Source organism: Patagioenas fasciata, chromosome 19 (genome assembly GCF_037038585.1).
Source record: "Patagioenas fasciata isolate bPatFas1 chromosome 19, bPatFas1.hap1, whole genome shotgun sequence".
NCBI lineage: Eukaryota > Metazoa > Chordata > Aves > Columbiformes > Columbidae > Patagioenas > Patagioenas fasciata.
The window spans coordinates 2,447,258-2,465,897 of NC_092538.1; the positions used below are offsets into that span (position 1 = coordinate 2,447,258).

Consider the following 18,640-nt stretch of genomic DNA (forward strand, 5'->3'; position numbering starts at 1 on the left):
AGCCCAGCCTGGTACCAACCACACTCCCGAGCTGCTCCTCGCAGTGAGGATGCAGCAATAGCTCCTGACAGCAGATGTGCCACCAACACCTGGGACACAGCACGGCCACCAAAGCAGAGGGTGCAAACCACATCTAAATTACGTTTGCATCTTACAGTTTTGCATAGAGAAATTGTTAGATTACAGCAGATGAATATCTAGTAATTCAGGATATGACATCTGGGACACGTTTTAAACCTTCCCTGTAAGGATTCCATTCCGTTCAAAGTAGTTTTAAGACCGGGGGTCTCCAAGAACAAATGTTCACTGCACTACATAATGTGCAAATAGTTTGTTTTGCTGCTAGATCCTGAGTTCTGAATACTAAAGCTGTGTTTGCATGTTCATAACTCAGTCTTTATAGGTGTTGAATTTTATTTCAACAGACAGCATTAAGTTTTACCTTTCTTTTGTTATGCTAAAATCCACCTGCCATTTTTCTAGATGATCAGTAAGAATCAGCAAGTTGTTTTCTTTCTTGTAGTCTTTTGCATTTCGCTACCACAGCCTGAAGGTCTCACACCTTTCTCAAGAAGACTCTGCTGTAAAGCCTGCCCGGTGCTGGGGAAGCAACTGAATCAGCGTGACTGTGAAATGATGAGTCGGTGTCCATCACACCAAGATTTGCTGGGAGTGGAGAGCACGGGCACCTCCTGTCCCTGGCTCAGCGGAGCAGGGAGCCCCAGGAGCAAGGGACCCGTCCCACAGCCACAGGCAGACCCCAAAACCTCACAGCTGCTGCTTGTCTTCCTCAGGGTTTTGCTCTTTGGTTCAGCCCCCCATGAAGTGATAAATGCAATGACAGTTTATTTCAAAAGACCTTGAACAACTCGCTTGGGAAACTCCAGCTGCTAAATTCAGTTAGAACGGCAACCAACTTCCTCCAGAGCAGGGCAAGCTGGAGATAAATTACTGGGTTGCTGATAACTCTAATTGCTTAAACCTGCTTCAGAAGTCATAGGAACTCCTTAGAGTATTCAGAGCTGCAGCAGCTTCACTGCTTCAAAACTTTCAATCCATCCTTGCCCCGACCCCTGCCCACCACAGGGATCATTGCAATACTCCAGAACATTCCTCTAAGGTGCAGGAGCTTCCAGTCGCTCCCGGTTGGGGAATCCTGCAAATCCCCACAAAAGCCCACAGGGACTTTTGCTGCCTGGGCTGGATTCGCAGAGGTCAGAAGTGCCGCCCACACATCTGACCCGGCATTTCTGCCCGTGGCCTCCACAGAGCCCCAGATAACGCCACAGGTCGCAATTCTGGGTGTCCACATTCCCAGTGATGGGACTCTGAGGCATCAACCACTCCATGAACCGTGACGGCAAAGTACAGAGCCAAAACCTGTGCTCTGACCTCAGAGGTTTGGGGGTTTCCTTATTTTTTCCCTCTTTTACCCAAAGCATACTGAAAAATGTAAAGAATATCATCCAGCTGAACCGTTCCAGCTGGCTGAGAGGGGAAACCACCTTATTCCTTCTCCTTTCTTGGGGCTGGATGTCACAGACAGCAGCCTTGTTCCATTCCAGATGTCCCCTAGGCAAACAGGCAGAACTGCAATACCTGAGGAAAGCTCAGCCTGTCTCCAGCATCTTCAACCCTCTCTTGTCGATCAGAGACCACACATGGTGGAGGCCCCACAGAACTGAGCAGCTCTAGCGGATCTGCAGAGGATGGGACATCGAGCAGCCCAAGACTCGTGTGTCTACTGCGGTGGCGCTATCAAAACCAACACCAATAACAATGGCATTCTTGATAATACACATGTAGACCTTTGCGTAGGGCAGCAGTCCCCAGAACAACCCCAAGCTGGGAGACACAGAGGCAGCAAAGTCTCTTCTCCGGCACAGCCCTGATCCAGTGTAGTTCATCTCTTGGGTAGGAAATGGGAGAAATCCCTTGTAACAACCTCTGAGCAGCTGCTGGCTGTGCTTGGACAGGTCCTGCTGGCACAAGGTGTGCCTGGACTCTGAAGTTGTATCAGATGTCTAGGAAGCCTGCAAGTGGACTGTGGATTCCGCCTACAAGATCACTGTGGTGGGGTTGGTCTCTACCGGCCCTGTTTGTTCTGACAAAGCAGATTATCGTTGCAGTCGATCACCCCAGCACAGCAGTGGCTGCATCAGAACACGCAGTAACTGCAGAGAGTTGGTCTGTCCCAGCCTACCTGCCCTGTCAGCACAGCCTGAAGAGCCAACATCGGCAAGGGACACGCGGATCTTCTGCACAGGTGTGTGCTCCCAGCCTGGCCCAACGGCGGATCCCGTGGAGGAGCTAATTAAGAAACAGAAAACACCAAAGTATCTGAAATTTAGAATCATTTTGGTTGCAAGAGACCCCCAGGTTTATGGAGTCTCAACCATAACCCACCCCTGTCCCTGCCCCATGTCCCTGAGAACCTCATGTCCGTCTGTCCAACCCTCCAGGGCTGGTGACTCCAGCACTGCCCTGGGCAGCCTGTTCCAATGCCCCACAGCCCTTTGGGGAAGAAATTGTTCCCCACATCCAACCTCAACCTCCCCTGGTGCAACTTGAGGCCGTTTCCTCTGCTCCTGGCGCTTGTTCCTGGGGAGCAGAGCCCGACCCCCCTGGCTCCAAGCTCCTTTCAGGCAGTTCAGAGATCAGAAGGTTTCCCCTCAGCTCCTGTTCTTTTACTTAAAAGGCAAAAGCTGTGCTTCTAACTAAACCTTGTCAATGACCTCTTAAATTTTGCTCTAGCCAAAAAATGAAATCACCAGGGAATGAAATATGGTCATCGGGTTGTAGGCATCGCACATGATGCTGCTCTCACTGCTGTGTCACATCGACACAAGCTGGAAGGGTGAGGGGACAGCGTGGCTGCACCCGCTGCCCTGCGATCCCTCTGCAGAGGTGTTAGTTACCGCTTCACGCTGTGCTACCTGTGAGAAAGCAAGATGTGCAGTTCCAGCCACCTGGATGATAAAGGCAGATCAATACTAACATGACCATCTGGACAGTCAAAGACATAATACTAACATAATTAGATCATAGCAAAATATACAGGGCCTTGGACAGATTGTGTTGAAGTACGTGTCTCATAATTGTAAACAGTTATAGCACAGACTCTTGAGAATGGTATCTTGGGCTGGATGACCACCCCCAAGTGCATGGGATGTGTGAATGTCCTTGGGCCTGGTCTGTGAATGAGTGGGAACGTAACTGAAACAAATGTAACATCAGTGTGGTGTGTTTTTAATAACAATTATTAGAAAAACATCTTACATAACATCTTAGTCCAGGCCCGTACCTGTAAATCCTTTAAATTGTCAAAATAAAGAGGGCCTCAGCCTGGCTCAGCTCTCTGCTCTGCCTGGCTCTGCGCTCCTTCCTGAACAAGATCTGTCTGTGTGTGCATCTCTGGCTGCATCCCTGTGTGCATTGTTCTAATCGCCGCAGCTCCCCACTGCACATCCAGGAGCACGCACACGTAGAGGTGACACCAGAGCTGCAGGAAGAAATGAGGCTGTGCCGGTCCCCTGGGCTCGGTGACACCCGGGCAGCACAGTGGGGCGAGAGCAGGTCCAGCTGAGGTCTGGACGGGGTACAAGAGTACAACAGCGTGTAACCACACCTCCAGTGCTTTCTCCTCCAGGATTAGGTCTCTGAAACAGGAGAGACAAAGACTTCCCAGCCCCAGAGAAGGCAGCTTGCACCACGGCCACAGGAGAGGCAAAGTCCCACAGGGGTCCCCGAGTGACTGGTACCATTCTCCCCTCTGCCCTCCCCAGAAGAAGCATCAGTGAATCTTTTGCTTTTTTAAGGAAAATGTATTTTTGTGAAAATAGACTTTATTATAATAAAATCTGATATTAAATAAAAACATACCGCAACACCAACACTCGTGGACGCTGTGCTGGCGTCATTCACATACCTCACGTAACTGTCCTTCTCAAAACAAGTACCGCGCTGAAACATGCAACGAAAGAGACACTGAAAAGGATAGAAACCATGTAGTACAAAACTCTCCGTGGCTTAGAAAGGGATGTGTCGTAACTCAAGGAACACATCATCTCATATGAAAATAGCTGCAAACTCTCCATCCCCAGTTCTGCTCTCCGAATGCTCCGACTCGGGAGCAGCCCACTGAAACAGCCAAATAAAACCGCGAAAGAGGCAGACATAAAGTAAATAAATAGTTAAATAAGTAAATAAATAAAATAAATAAGGCGGAGTCCCCAGCCAGCGAGTGGTCAAGGTGAACCAGCCAAGAGCAGCTTCCAGCAGCCCACGCTCCGGGCAGAAGTACCGACCCGGTCAGGGAGTCGCTCCTTCCTCCACGGGAACCCTCGTGCGGAACGTGACGGAGGCAGCGGGGGATGCTCCGAGGCACAGCTGCGTATTTACAGGTTTACAGTACAAATAACTCACTTGTCAGCCAGAGACAGCAAAGGGGATTCGCAGGAACAGAAAAGTGCAAATTTTCTTTGCAGGGAGTGAAGGAGTTGACGTAACCTCCTTTGGACCAGAGAACTACCAGGGTGTGCAGTACGAGGGGGCTCTTCCTAAGGGGCCGGGGCTTTGCTGGGAAAAGCCATTTAGCTAACTTACAGCCAGAATATAGTTTTTAAATTAAAATATTTACAGGGAACCGGTGTGTTGAGGGCTGCACGGAGCAGGACACGCTGCTGCGGAGGCCTCGCGCACCCCAGAGCCGTGACACCGTGTTCAGAGCCACTGCCCACGCGGGGTGGGCGCCCACGGCTGAGCTCTCAGCAGCGACCACAGCTCCCAGACACACTGAAGAGTTTCTTCTATTCAATATACGTTTTTCCCCCTATGAAAATACTCTAATCAGCTTATTGCAGAGGGCTCCTCCTGAATTTTCAGTCCCTGCGTGGACTGCACAGGCAGTCTTTACAGAACAATAAATCCCGTGCTAATTTTTCTTACTCGACCCAAGTTTTTTGAAGAGCTTTTTTCCTTTGAAGAAGAAGCCTCTCTTCTTTTTACTCTGAGCAGGGACATCACTGCAGGTGAGAAGAGCCAGCGATGCCTGCTCTGGACACTGCTCGCCCACAACAAGGCAGGAAGGCGGTAGAGTAGGAGTTGGTGAGGAGTCGCTCTGATCAACAGTCCCATCTGGATTTAACTGAGCGGGGGAAAAAAGAGAAAACAAAAGAAAAAGCAGAAGTCAGAGCTGATGAAGGACACCACACCAACACAAACCCCAGGCAGAGAACCTGCCCTCTCCCCCCAGTCTGCCCCTCACCCTGCAAGGCTCCGCTCCTCTGAGCAGTTCCAGCTTCAGTTGGAAGTTTCTACTGCATTTCAACTTTTTTGTACTCACTACCCAGACCCTGAATGAGCTCTGAAATACCTGAACTTTGGGCTAAGAACAGGACAGTAGAAGCAGCCCACTGAGGACCTGATGAAAGATGCTGCTTCACAGCTGAAGATGCTGTAAGTGAAGCATCTCCTGAGAGCACAGACAAGTAGATCCTGATGGATTGCGCTGGCTGCCTGCGCCGGGAGAGCCCGGTGGGTGCCCAGCACGCTCTGGGACGGAAGGCAAGTCATTAAGAAAAAAAGAAAACAACCTAATAAGAACAAGGACTGTGCAAGACCTTCAGATGAGCTGTTTCTGCAGCAGTGGCCATGCTCTGCTATGGTCAGAATGGGAATGTGGAGCCTTGCAAGGTGGCTCAGCACCCAGCGGATCCAGTTGCAGGAGGGGCAGAACGCAAAGTCTGATGCTCTTGCAGCTGCACCAATAATGGAGAAAAAGGTCAAGCTGGGGCAGGACATGGAGTCTTGGACCAAGTGTCACACAGTGACTGACATGTTCCTAAGTCACCTGAGCACTGGAGAACACTAACTGGGATCCACAGCCCCAGATGATGCACCCTACGCTGCTCCTATGGGAAAGAGCTTTTAGAAATCAGAAAGTGCCCTAGTCCTGGGCTCAGGTTCCTCTTCACAAAATACTAAGGGCAGGTCGGTTCCCAGCAGCAGCCTTCTCTCCACGATCTCCTCTCGCTGGGTTTAGGTGTCTGGTCAGTGATCATTTGGATCTGGCAGGACAAGCTTTCCCAAGAAGTTTCAGAGCTCACCACGGAAGAGGCTTTGGGTTTTTGAGGTCCAGGAGAGCCCTTGTCCCACTGCCCTGTCCCTGACACAGCTTTCACCAACCAGCATCTCCCCAGCTCCCAGCTGTACATCCCAGCTTGGCATTCCCCAAAGCACAACACGACAGTGCATGGGGCACACTGAAGCATCATGTCCTCATCATCACTCTGCTTGGGTCCCACTACATTGGGGAGAGTCAAGTGCAGTCCTTAAGTCTGTAAAAGCAGCCATGGCTCCAATAGGAAATCACATAATCACACAACCGTTCGGGTTGAAGGGACCTCCAAAAATCACCCAGTTCCCCCCTGCCATGAGCAGGGACATCTTCACCAGCTCAGGTTGCTCAGAGCCCCGTCCAGCCTGGCCTGGGATGTCTCCAGGGATGGTTCATCCACCACCTCTCTGGCCAACCTGGGCCAGGCTCTCACCACCCTCAGGGCAACAATTCCTTCCTCATGTCCAGCCTGAATCTCCCTCCTTTAGTTTAAAACCACCACTCCTTGTCCTGTCAGGACAAACCCTGTTAAAAACTCTGGCCCCATCTTTTCTACAGGCTCCTTTTAAATACTGCAGATGAGTTGGTGACATGGGCAGCAGGATGCTGTGCCAGTTGAGGAAGCGTTACCGATCAGCCCTGCCCAGCAGACGTGTGAGAACCACAGCAGCTGTTTCCAGCTCTCTGGCAGGCGTGGATGTGCCTTGGTCCTGGTCCCACACTGCACCCAGGGAAAGCTGCTGAATCGAGCAGATGCACAGACGCAGCATTACTGCCACAGCGCAATCATACTTGATGGCCTGTGCGTTAATTTAATCAAAATTTCCTGGGTGAAAAGCAAAAGCAGCCCTGCTCTGTCACTCTACTGCTGCTTCAGCACCCCACCTCCTGCGTGACACAGGCACAGAAAGGGGCTGTGACCTCTCCTCCTCCTTCTGCTGCTGCGTCCCAGCCACCTCGCTGTGCCACAGGAAGAAAGCGCTGCTGGTAGGTGACCCGCAGGGCAGGGAGGGGATTCTGCCCATCTGCTCTGCTGAGAGCCCACCTGGAGTCCTGTGTCCAGCTCCAGGGCTTCCAACATAAGAGGGACATGGAAATGCTGGAGAGGGTCCAAACAAGGCCATGAAGATGACCCGAGGCTGGAACAGCTCTGCTGGGAGGACAGGCTGAGAGAGTTGGGTGTTCAGCTGGAGAACAGAAGCTCCAGGGAGACCTTATTGCAGCCTTGCAGTACCTAACGGGAACCTACAGGAAAGCTGGAGAAGGATGTCTTACAAGGGTGTGGAGTGACAGGACAAGGAGTGATGGTTTTAAACTAAAGGAGGGAGATTCAGGCTGGGCATGAGGAAGGAATTGTTGGCCCTGAGGGTGGTGAGAGCCCGGCCCAGGTTGGCCAGAGGGGTGGTGGATGAACCATCCCTGGAGACATCCCAGGCCAGGCTGGACGGGGCTCTGAGCAATCTGAGCTGGTGAAGATGTCCCTGCTCATGGCAGGGGGGGCACTGGGGGAGCTTAAAGTCCTTTCCAACCCAAACCATTCTATGATCCTATGAACAGAAACCTCTTCTCTAGAGTCAGGCTCAGTATGTGCAAGACCTGTCAAGTCATTCCTAACCACACAGGAGTACAGGACTTTTAGAGAGCTCTGGTGTGAATATACGACTCCTCCTATCTCCAGAAAGCTGAGAGTCAACTTGTAGCAATCACTTTAAACTGTCTCAAGTGACAATGCCATCCGACCCTCTCTGATGTGAACTATCGTCTCTGGCTACAGGGACAGAGGTGTAACTCCTCTCCATCCTTCCTCACTACAGTAAACAATATGGTGGCTGATTTTTCCTGAACACACACTCTATTTTCACCTGGAAATTTCATTCCACACGCTTTCAGAGGTGCTTCTGTGACCCTCCAGGTACACAGCACTGCGTTGAAAGGCCAGCCCGGCTCCTGGGAAAGCTGCCCCCTGCCTGCAAGGTCACAGCAGCACCAGCTGCAGCTCTGTACCTCCCGGCAGCTGATGGCCCAAGCGCTGCTCAGGTGTCAGAAGTCTGGAAACAAATCTGAATGAACCCAGATGAAGCATTTTCAGCCAGCAATGTTGAAAGGAGGCTGGAGCATGGAGTGGGTTGGTCTCCTCTGACAAGTAGCAAGTGATAGGACACAAGGAAATCGCCTCAAGTTGTGCCAGGGGAGGTTTAGATTGGATAATAAGAAAAAATTCTTCCCAGAAATGGCTGTCAGGCATTGGAACAGGCTGCCCAGGGCAGCGGTGGAGTCACCATCCCTGGAGGGGTTTAAAAGGTGTTTAGATGAGGTTCTTAGGGACATGGAGTAGTGCTAGAGTTAGGTTATGGTTGGACTCGATGATCCTGAGGGTCTCTTCCAACTGAAATGATTCTATGATTCTACGATATATGAAGGCAAAGAGAACTCAGTAGCCTAGCTGTGTGTAAAAGAATCCCTGGGTTCTGCTCCAGAAGCTATTGATGTGTTGTGCAATGAAGAATCCTTGGATAAGAAGCACAGAAGCACTGGGGGTCTCAGCAACACACGGTGAGTGATCCCCTGTGAGGCTCAGGCTGCCCGGCTCAGCAGCCCCAGGGGACGCGGCAGCGATGGAAACAACCCCCGTGCAGCCGGGGCAGCGGGGCTCGGTGACACGTGCCATGGAAACCACTTCTGTGGCAACGGCGGGACAGGTTTAGGGCAGAGCTGAAGTTGCCCAACAAACCCTATACACTTTCTCCTGTAGAGCTACGCATGAAAGGCTGGATGCAAAATGAGCAGCAGGTACCCAGGCCAACTCACAACTGTCACAATTATTTACTGTAATAAGGATATTGCAGTATCAATGTCATTATCAAATATCAAAGGGTTAAAAGGAAGCGAGTTCCCTGTCACTGTGGCCACAAGTCCTGCTGGTTCCCAGCTGTGGCACAGGATGCCCGGACAGATTTCCATACACACATCTCACACACAGGCATGTGCAGATATTCTCTGAGGTCTCTATATGGCAGAAAAGCAAAAGAACCAGCTCATAAATTCAGCTGGTAAGAGACAAATGACACTAAAATTAGGGTCTCTTCCCTAAGAGAAACGTGAAGAAACAATTGCTCTGTCAAGGTCCTGACAAAAGCTATTTGGGTTGATAACAGAGGAGTCATGTTGGTTTTCACAGGGTGGCGTTCAGGTATTACTGATTTGCACAATTTCAGGAAAACGATGCTTGAAACCAAGAAAAACACGGATCTGTTCCCACTGCCTCCCAAAACCAGGGGTCTCTCCCCCCCAGCCCCAAAACAGTTTCTTTAAGTGTTATCAGATGAACAATTATCCACACAAGGTTGGTTTTAGGGACAAAACATTACTGCTTTCTTCAGCTGGAGCTGTGCAGGGGGTTTCCAGGACTATACACAGGTTGCGTATGGGCTGTGCTCGGCCTGAGCAGGATCTTGCAAAGGCTCCACAAAGCTTTAGCTGCTGATTTGCTTGAACAGGGGGGGCTGAATTACAAAGCAGGTGTGTTCTAAATGGAATATCCAGCACAGTCCCACCACTGTCCCCAAAACCACCAGATAATTGTTCCCATTACGTTTCATACACTGGGTTGTCTTTAAGACAGAGCCAGTCTAACAGGTAAAGGTCTGTCAGCAGAGGATTTGAAGCTGGACGTGCAGCCTGTCAAACTTCAAGCAAGAAAAGGAGTAAACTGCAGCGCAGGGCCTGTGAATATGCTAGGCTGGGCGGGAGATTAAAGAGATCTTCTCACACGGACTTACATGGTTGCTCTCTCTCTATGTATCATTCATATCTATCACTGGACTCTTCTCTTCCTCATTCTCTGAAGAAAAAAACCATCACGGTGCATAATACAGGCAGAAATAAATACATGAAATCAATTAGAATCAAACACTTTCTGAAGGTGCTTTACAATCAGTCTTTGACATAAACTGTGTATTACTGATGCAAAAGTATTCATTCGACAGCCACAGCATTAAAGTAACTGCTATGAGTTGATGAGCATGAGTGTTTCGGGGCCCCAGCTTGTGATGGTAACTTCTTGGATACTCCTCTTCGCGCTGTATTTTTTATTGCTCAGTCTACTCCCCAAACGTTGTCAGCCTGAGTTAAACTGTTTCACCTTTTTCAGTTGACAGCATTTTGAGATTTACTCAGAAATAATTCAAAACGCTCCACCTTCCCCAGTTCAATTTGGAAAGTAAATTGTCCTTATTCTCAGGCCTTTGGCACAGCAGCAGGGAGAAGGGAAGTGCGATTAATAGGGTGAAAACATCAAATCCAAGAAGTTACAAGCCATTTAAAAATCACTCATGATCATAGTGGAGAAGCTCCTGTTAGACTGGAACAGGCGTTAATACACGTCCGAACTCTGCTGTGACCCCACGGTGCGCACACGTGCTCCCCGACAGGTCAGCTCTCACGCTGGGACTGTAAATGTGACCGGAGCCTGTTTTGCTGTGCTGCCTGTCAGGAAACTCAACCACCACCATGCACCTTTTGCCTTGCGTGATTCTTTGCACAGTTTCCACTCCCCCCATCCCAAACAGCAGCAGCAAAGGTGCTTCATTGTGTGTTGTACGTAACAAGCAAGTTCCTAAACTCTCTGGGGTTTGGAAAGCCCCAGGCAGGGCTGTAGCACTGTGAGAGCTCATTCCAGCTCAGGGATGGCCCTTAGAATATATACGTTTTACAGGAGGAGAAGGTATTTCTGCCTTACCCCATCAGGAGTTCTACCCATAGGCAGGGACGCTGTGACAGAGCAAAAACTCAGCAGGGTCAGAGGGGTCAGGTTCTGTCTCTCCTTGCTAATCACTAAACATACTTCAGTGTAGTTAAGTAATACAAGCTTGGTTATGAGCATGGTAAATGTATTGATTTTAAAAGGAGCCAAACATGCCCTTCACATTTGGAAGCTGTTTAGATAGAGCTGGACTGCAAAGCGCAAGCAGGAGCAGGACTGCGCACGCTAAGCCTGAATCCCCCAGGGTAGGACAGGAGCCAGTCTGCCACAGCATCCAAAGTCATGCCTGCGCAGTTCATGTGGATTCCCACTGAAATAAAGCTGGCCTAAACACCAGCAACTCAATTTTCCAAGTTCTCAGACTTCAGATTACAAAGAAGAGCAGCTCATGGATCAGCCAAGCACCCAAATTAGCAAATCAAGCCTGTCTCTGAGGCTGCAGGTTCCTGCTCTGCAGAGCCAATGTCAGACCATGGCAAGGGGCAGCCTGTGGGATCTCTGGTAGAGAGAAGTGGAGACAAATGGAAAAGTCCAAAGGGCAGGCAAGCCTGGAACATGTCTATTTTATATCGGGTGCTTCCATCACATTTGAAAGGTTTTTCTGTTAAAAAAAAGGTGTAATGAACCGTAGGAGAAAAGCTTCCAGCCTGGAGCACGCAGGGATATGTGGACCAAACTGGTGTGTCCAGGGGAACGGTCAGCACGGGTGGGAACGGGAGAGGAAAGCGAAGCGGCAGCAACTGCAGGACAGCGAGCGGGGGCAGCTCGAGCTGCTCAGCAGCAGGGCCGGCAGGACCTCCCTGCCCTGCGGGGTCCCTGGCAAACTGGTGTCACGGTTTCCTCACCAGTAAAACAGAAGAGAGGGATGCAAATAGGAATACTTGCAGATTGATTGTGTATGTTACCCTGTTTATCAGCGAAGTTGCTTTCTCTTACCCACCTTGAATAAAACATCATCAGCTGAGCCAAACCCTTCACATCAGCAGCGGGCTCGGCTGTCAGAGACCTCGAGGTTTCCTGAATCTCCCTATAGTTTCTGAGAGGACTTGGGCTGGGGCCGAATAACAACCCCTGGCATCTGAAATGGGCTCTTGATGCTGCGGGTTGATGCCAGAGAGGAGGGTTAGATCTGTAATAAGCTACATTATGAATTCAACCTCTTTCAATTTTCATGGTGCCTTTGGCACTCTCTGTTCCAACAGATGAGCAATTTGGAAAGAGTAAATAATTCTGAGAGGGACAAAGAAGAAGAAAGTCTGCTCTGGACGCTTGGATTTGTGTAACCTCAGGGCTCTTAAACCCTGATACGAACAGCTTAATCACCTCTGATTCCACAGCCTGGACCAGCACTATGGGCTTGGAGAAAAGGGACCGAGTATCCTAAAAGGTAAGTGCAAGGGACCCAGACAGCTTCTGAGTTTAGATGATCCAACAGACTACACACAAACCTTATTTCTGAGTCAGGCCCGCTGCTCGCTCTTTGTAAGAAGGCACCGGGGCTGTAATGCCGCCCCTGCACCCACAAAGCTTGAAATGCCTGGAAGCAAGAGGTGGGGCTGCAGGAGAAGCCTAAGGGAGATCAGACAGCGTTTGAAGAGAGAGATGGGAGGTGGGTACAGAGAAAAGGAAGAGCTGAGCATGAGAAACAGGACAAGGAACGCCAAAAACAGGACAAGGAACGCCGCAGAAAGCAGGAAAGCTGGGGTGGCACCAGTGGAGAGCTCTACAGAGGAGGATTCAGGGCCAGGTACTTCCTTAAGGATGAGCTCAAAACCAGCCTGGACCTGCTCTTACACACTTCTGTGGGTCTGGCACCACCTGACAGGAAGAACTGAGGGTTGAGTACATGTGAGCTGGGACCAAGCTGTGTCCCTCCCTGCCCCCCATTCTCTGGAATGACACAGCCCAATAGTGACCAGGGAGGTGCCACAGTTTTGTCCTCACCCACTGAGGACACACTGAATCTGGCAGATGACCCATCATCTCACATTTAAGCATTTTTTCAAGAGTATTAGCAACATAAAGCCAGGGGTTAGCTCAGCTTCTGAATTCCCTGCATTTGTGGGTTGCTCTCAAAGGATCCACCCCACAGGCCTGCCTGGGAAACTCCCCAGCATGTTCTGAATTTGTCTCAAAGCACTTTGGACTGGATTAAGACATCAAACTGAGGACGGGTGGCAGAGCACTGGTGTTGGTAACTCCAGAACTCTGTGGCCGGGATACGAGCATATCTGAGGAATTTCATGTGTCTGGGGAGGTGCCTGAACTGCTCTGCTTGCAGCAGGATTTTACCACTGACCCTTCTGCAGATCTAAAGAATCTGCTGGTGGGACCCGGGATGCTCTTTCCTCAACTGACCAGACTGAGGGCCCAGGAGATGTTGTTGCTTTGTGCCTCTTTTTGCACTACAGGTAAGGCTTCACTAAGAGCTCCTAGCACTCCCCTTGAAACTTTACAGCATCTCTCACAGGATGAACTGAGCTGCACGCAATGATTTCCACGACTGCACCAGATGCTGCGTGCTGCGCCATGCCCGATCTCCAGCCACATCGCGGTTTGCATGTCTGCACTACGCGGTGTCACGCGACCTTACCTGGCTCTCAGAACTCAGCGGAAAAGCCTCTTTATCTTTTGAATGAAGTTCCTCAATCGGGCCTCCGTCAGGAGCAACGGCTTCCAGGAAGTTGGACGGGACGAGACCTCTCTGCTGGTTCAGCTCTCCCTGCAAGGTCAACATTCAGTTCTCACATTAGATTCGTGGTTGATGGAGAAACAATAAGCAGAGGAGCAGCCCCAAGCAGACTATGGCCTGAGAGACACCCAGGAACATGCTCATGTTGGAAGGATCCTCAGCAAATTTCACAACTCACATCACTGCTCAGTTGCGGAATAATTCAGTGCACAAAGCCACAGAATAAAGGAAGACAGCAGCAAGCTGTGACAAATGTATTCCAGCAACATGTCACTTCTACAAACTCAAAAAATATCCACTGCTATCCTGGAAGCAACTGGAATATGGTTGTGCCACAAGCTTTCTAAAGGCCTTTGATTTGCTCTGGTATTTATTTATTTTATAAAGAATGAGGTACTGCTGGCACAATGTGTCGCAGGCATTGCCTCAGTGCTCACTGAGGTCCAGAGCTGCACAGCAAGCGTGGCTGTATGCCTCAAAATCTGTCTCCAGTGCAAGAGAAGGTTGGGTGAGACAGAAACAACCCCAGCAACGCTGTTCGGCCAACGCTATAAAAGAAATCAAACCAAACGTTCACAATGATCCCTCCAGGCTTTACCCGGAGCTGAACCTCAGCTTTGATGTGTGAGGACACGTCACTTTCTGTGCAGAAAAGGTGGGTGACCCAAGGGCCGAGGGCCCTGTCCAGCACAAGGCTCGTTGGCAGGCACAGCCCCCAGGGATGGACCATCAATCAAACAGCTACCAGCACTTGTTGAAGTGTGGCCAGATGGGGGTCAACATACATTTCTATTCTGATGTTACCATTTTAACCTGGTTGAAATCACATGTCTGAGTGCTCGCTGACAAATCAGCTTACAGCAGATGCTGATTCAACTTGATGTACGTACAGAAAAACGCATCCTAGACTTCGGGAAACCTGCGGTCAAGTTATGCAAACTCAGAACCATTTGGATATTTGGTTTACAGGACTGCCAGGAACAATCTGCCCTGCACTAAGCAGATAAAGGTTTGTTTTCCAAAAGCAAAATATTTTGTTCCCTGATTTTTGCTCTCCTGCCACTAGATGGACTCCAATGATCGCAGACGGAGCCCCAGGACCTTCCCAACCCCTCTACTCACATAATAGAATCCGTCATCATCCATGGACCCAAACACAGTGATAACGTCCCCAGCACGGAAAGTCAGTTCTGCCTGCAAACAGCAAGAGAACAACGGTCACAGGAGAACTGCCTGGAAATCCTCACCAGAAACACACGGTCATCCCGGGCTTCTTGCACAATCGCCCCCTGAGGGAGGAGGCCACAAGATATGCAGGACCAGGATGTCAAAGAGCAACACAAGTCCTAACTGTGGAATCCAGTGCTAAGGAAGCATTTTATCAACTAAGGCAAGAGCAAATCCTGTTTCTTAAACAAATTTTATTAAGGCTTCAAAACAGTACCTAACCCCTGTTCTTTAAAGGTATGTTGAGAACAAGCTGAACAAGCACAACAAATAGCTTTAATTTCTTTAAATAGAAGTACTAAATCCCGCTCCCTTGGAGAAGTCTGTTCTGCATGCAACGCTCAGGGATTAGGCACCAGCAGGAATGCGTAGAAATGTATACAGCTGGGAAAATCTGACCTGGAAATGGAACATTACTGCACAGCACACTCGATGTTTCACGATCAGACCCATCTGTCTCCGAACAGGCTGTGTCCCACTGGCTTTATCTGCAGAAGTGTTGGCTGGAAGGGACCTACCTCTAATATTTTACCTTATTCTATCCCTAATACTCAATTTATCACTGGAGACTGCAGCAATACTGTTGGTTGTGACTTACTTTGTTCTAGCAGAAAAACACTTTTAGGGAACTTCACTCCCAGAACGGCACAGCTGAGCCCACTGTGTCACGGTGCAAGCTCCCAAACAGCAGCTGCAGCCTTCTGGTAAAACTGGTGACCAGATCTGGGAGTGTGAACAGCGAGCGTTTCCAACGACGCAACAGAACCGCACCAGCTTGTTTCAACAATTTGAGCTCTGTTCACAGGGAGGGTTCTAGGAAGACCTAATCGTTCACAGAATCCCAGAGTGTCAGGGGTTGGAAGGGACCTGTAAAGCTCATCCAGTGCAATCCCCCCATGGAGCAGGAACACCCAGCTGAGGTTCCACAGGAAGGTGTCCAGGTGGGTTTGAATGTCTGCAGAGAAGGAGACTCCACAACCTCCCTGGGCAGCCTGGGCCAGGCTCTGCCACCCTCACCAGGAAGAAGTTTCTTCTCATCTTTAAGTGGAACCTCCTGTGTTCCAGTTTGTACCCACTGCCCCTTTTCCTACCATTTGTTGTCACCAAGAAGAGCCTGGCTCCATCCTCCTGACACTCCCCCTTTATATATTTATAAACATTAATGAGGTTTATAAATACATAAAGGGTTTATAAATATATAATCATTGTGAAAAGTACGGTCATCTTCTTGCTGCCATGGGCCCAAAGTGCTCTTTGGCTGGATGTATGAATACCTACATGGATGCTGGTTGATACACACTCTCATTGTATCTCTCGCAAGATAATCTACCATCCCTAAAACACTCTGTCCTCAGAAGCAGACTGTCTTGCTCACAAGGCAGTTTGGGAGTCAAGCACCACCTGGCCTGTGCCTCCTCTTGGCCATATACACCTGGATACATGGAAAGAACTCCATGTTTCTGTTTGCTCGGAGCAGCCTAACACTGCTGTGGAGGACCGGAGAATGGAGTATGTTCTAACGTAAAGAGGTTTTTTGCAGACAGAATTCTGCATTGCAACCTGCTCACCTGAAACACGTATCCACAAAATACCGTTTGGGTTGTATGCCTGAAAATCAGTAACACAGAAGACTGGTCCACTACAGTGGAGCTAAGTCGTCTCACTTGAACAAAGACCTACACAGGTAGTTAACACAAAAGACATGCTCACCTTAAATATCAGAAATCCATTCAAAGCCTTAAGCAGTTTTTTCCTTGTCCCAGAGGCTGCCCTGGATCAGCTGCTGCTTCCTCCTGCCCAAACCTGCGAAATCCTCTCTAAGCGGTAGCGCAGGGCTGTCAAACTCATTTTCATCAGGGGCAACACCAGCCTCACAGTTGCTTTTAAAGGGCCAAATGGAATTTTAGGGGTGTACAAATGCAACCACTCCTACATTTTATACAGTCCTAAAATTATGTTTGGCCCTTTGAAGGCAACCACAAAGGTGATGTGGCCCCCAGTGAAAATGAGTTTGACATCCCTGCACTAGAGGATGCTACGAGGCCACAAGATGCTCATGTAGTTTCTCTGAGACACATACTGACCCTCATGAGGGATATATAGCTTCATATTCTTCACAGATAACAGAACACTGTTATCAGAGAACGCACAAGAGAACAAACTCTACATTTTATAACCTCAGCCACCCCCTTCTAGCGGGTCTGTTACCAAGCTACCATCATCTTGGCTTTGACCAAGGTGCTAGTGTGTTGGGATGGAAGAAAACAGAGAGGAAAGAGAAGCCTGTAAGAGGAGGAGCAGCTGGGTGTTACCTCTACATCTGCATTCGGAGAGCTCTCCTTAGGGTTGTAGTCGAAGGCAGCCACCATGCTTCGAGCAGTCAGCAGTTCAGCTTCAAAGTCCTGATGCTGCTGGCCTGCAGGACAGAAATAGAACAATCTACCCTGAGCTGGAAGTTCTAAGACAAAATTCCAAATCACAGCAACTCCTTCACTGTTCTTGGAGTGGACTGAGCAAAAAGAATACTGGGGGAAAGTGAATGGCAACTGAATGGGAGGGAGATCTTAAAGGCCCCAGGTAAAGCAGTCTCCTGATCTCCTGTATCACCTCATACAAGCACAGAATCGGGCACATCTCCCCATTCCAGCATCCTGGTATCCTGTCTATATATACAGAATGTGTTATTTTACGTTTTCCATTTATACACACACGTATATACAGGCGCAGAGGACAGCAGCCTCTTCATCGTGTTTCCAATGGGCATTTCTCCTCTCTCACACAACACTTTGCTATTGAGCTCCAAAGTTTATCCTCCAGGACCAGCCAGAGCCCTGAAGGAGCACTACAGGGTCTTGCATTGGCCCTGGACCACAAAACGTGTCTGTAGAATGATCATGCAAAGGTACCAGCCCTCTTGGTAAGAAAGAGCAATTCTCACCTGGATGAGACTTGTACTTCTCCTGTTTGTCCAGCCCTGCTGAGGGAATGAAACGTCTCATCAGCGGGTATTCATCTTTCAAAAGTGACCACAACACAAACTGACAAACGACAATAGAAAGAACAAAGGCAGCAAACCACAGAAGCAAACTGTTCATGCAACTCAAAGTCTACAGCAGTAACCACAACTCAGGGGCATAACATGAAGCAGAACTATAAAAGACATCACTGTTGTTAAAAACTTAACAGCAGCACAGGGATGGGCTCTCTTTCCACTTCCTAGCAGTTGTACAGAGACAAACATCTGAGGGTCCTGTAAGCAAGTAGTAAAAATTCAATGCAGTCTGTAATCCTACAGCAAAAATCAAAGAGGAAGCCGTGGCTGACACAGACCTTTCTTGGAGCGTCTAGGTTTTGGAGGAGGGACGGATTGGCGGCGTGGAGGTGGAGAAAATGTGTCATTTCCTTAATAAAAATCCAAAAAAGCAAATAAATAGACAAGAGAAACAGACAGTGAACATAAAGTGAAAAGCATCTTGAAGAGTGAGCAGGCAGCAGAGCAGCAGGACGTGCTTCCCCGGGAAGCGGACACCGCGATTCCACGGGCAGAGCCCCAGTCTCCACATCTCGTACGTGGAGTCAGACCAGGCCTGATCCACATCCCGCACACACACAGAAACCACGCCGTGTTTATGCCCATGAGCCACACCACAGTACACATACAACTTTCTCGCTTCTCCACACTTGATCTTTCACAAGCAGCATCAGAGGGGTAAATTAAAACCTTCTACCATTAACATCTGAAAAATGCCAAGTGAGGTGAAGCCTCAGGTGGGAAGGGACCTGGGGAGGTCTCTGGCTAAAACTCCTGCACTGATCACAGCTGGACGAGCCCCCAGACCAA

General features: G+C 49.4%; 1 protein-coding gene across 8 annotated transcripts in view; it reads right to left on the minus strand.

The window, feature by feature from the left end:
- Nucleotides 1-3,825: 3,825 nt before the first annotated feature.
- TSPOAP1 (TSPO associated protein 1) overlaps nucleotides 3,826-18,640 on the minus strand; it is a 74,733-nt gene continuing 59,918 nt past the window's right edge. For 5 of the 8 annotated variants that reach the window (XM_071817088.1, XM_071817091.1, XM_071817085.1 and 2 more), the window contains 6 exons: nucleotides 18,130-18,201; nucleotides 17,738-17,776; nucleotides 17,112-17,215; nucleotides 14,695-14,766; nucleotides 13,474-13,602; nucleotides 3,826-5,146 (listed from right to left, as the gene is read on the minus strand). In XM_071817088.1, the coding sequence (XP_071673189.1) occupies nucleotides 4,934-5,146; nucleotides 13,474-13,602; nucleotides 14,695-14,766; nucleotides 17,112-17,215; nucleotides 17,738-17,776; nucleotides 18,130-18,201 (629 nt within the window). In that variant the 3' untranslated portion in view covers nucleotides 3,826-4,933. Of the gene's footprint in view, nucleotides 5,147-9,897; nucleotides 9,960-13,473; nucleotides 13,603-14,694; nucleotides 14,767-17,111; nucleotides 17,216-17,737; nucleotides 17,777-18,129; nucleotides 18,202-18,640 lie in introns of all 8 variants that reach the window. The other 3 variants (XM_071817089.1, XM_071817086.1, XM_071817087.1) reach the window with 3 other exon arrangements.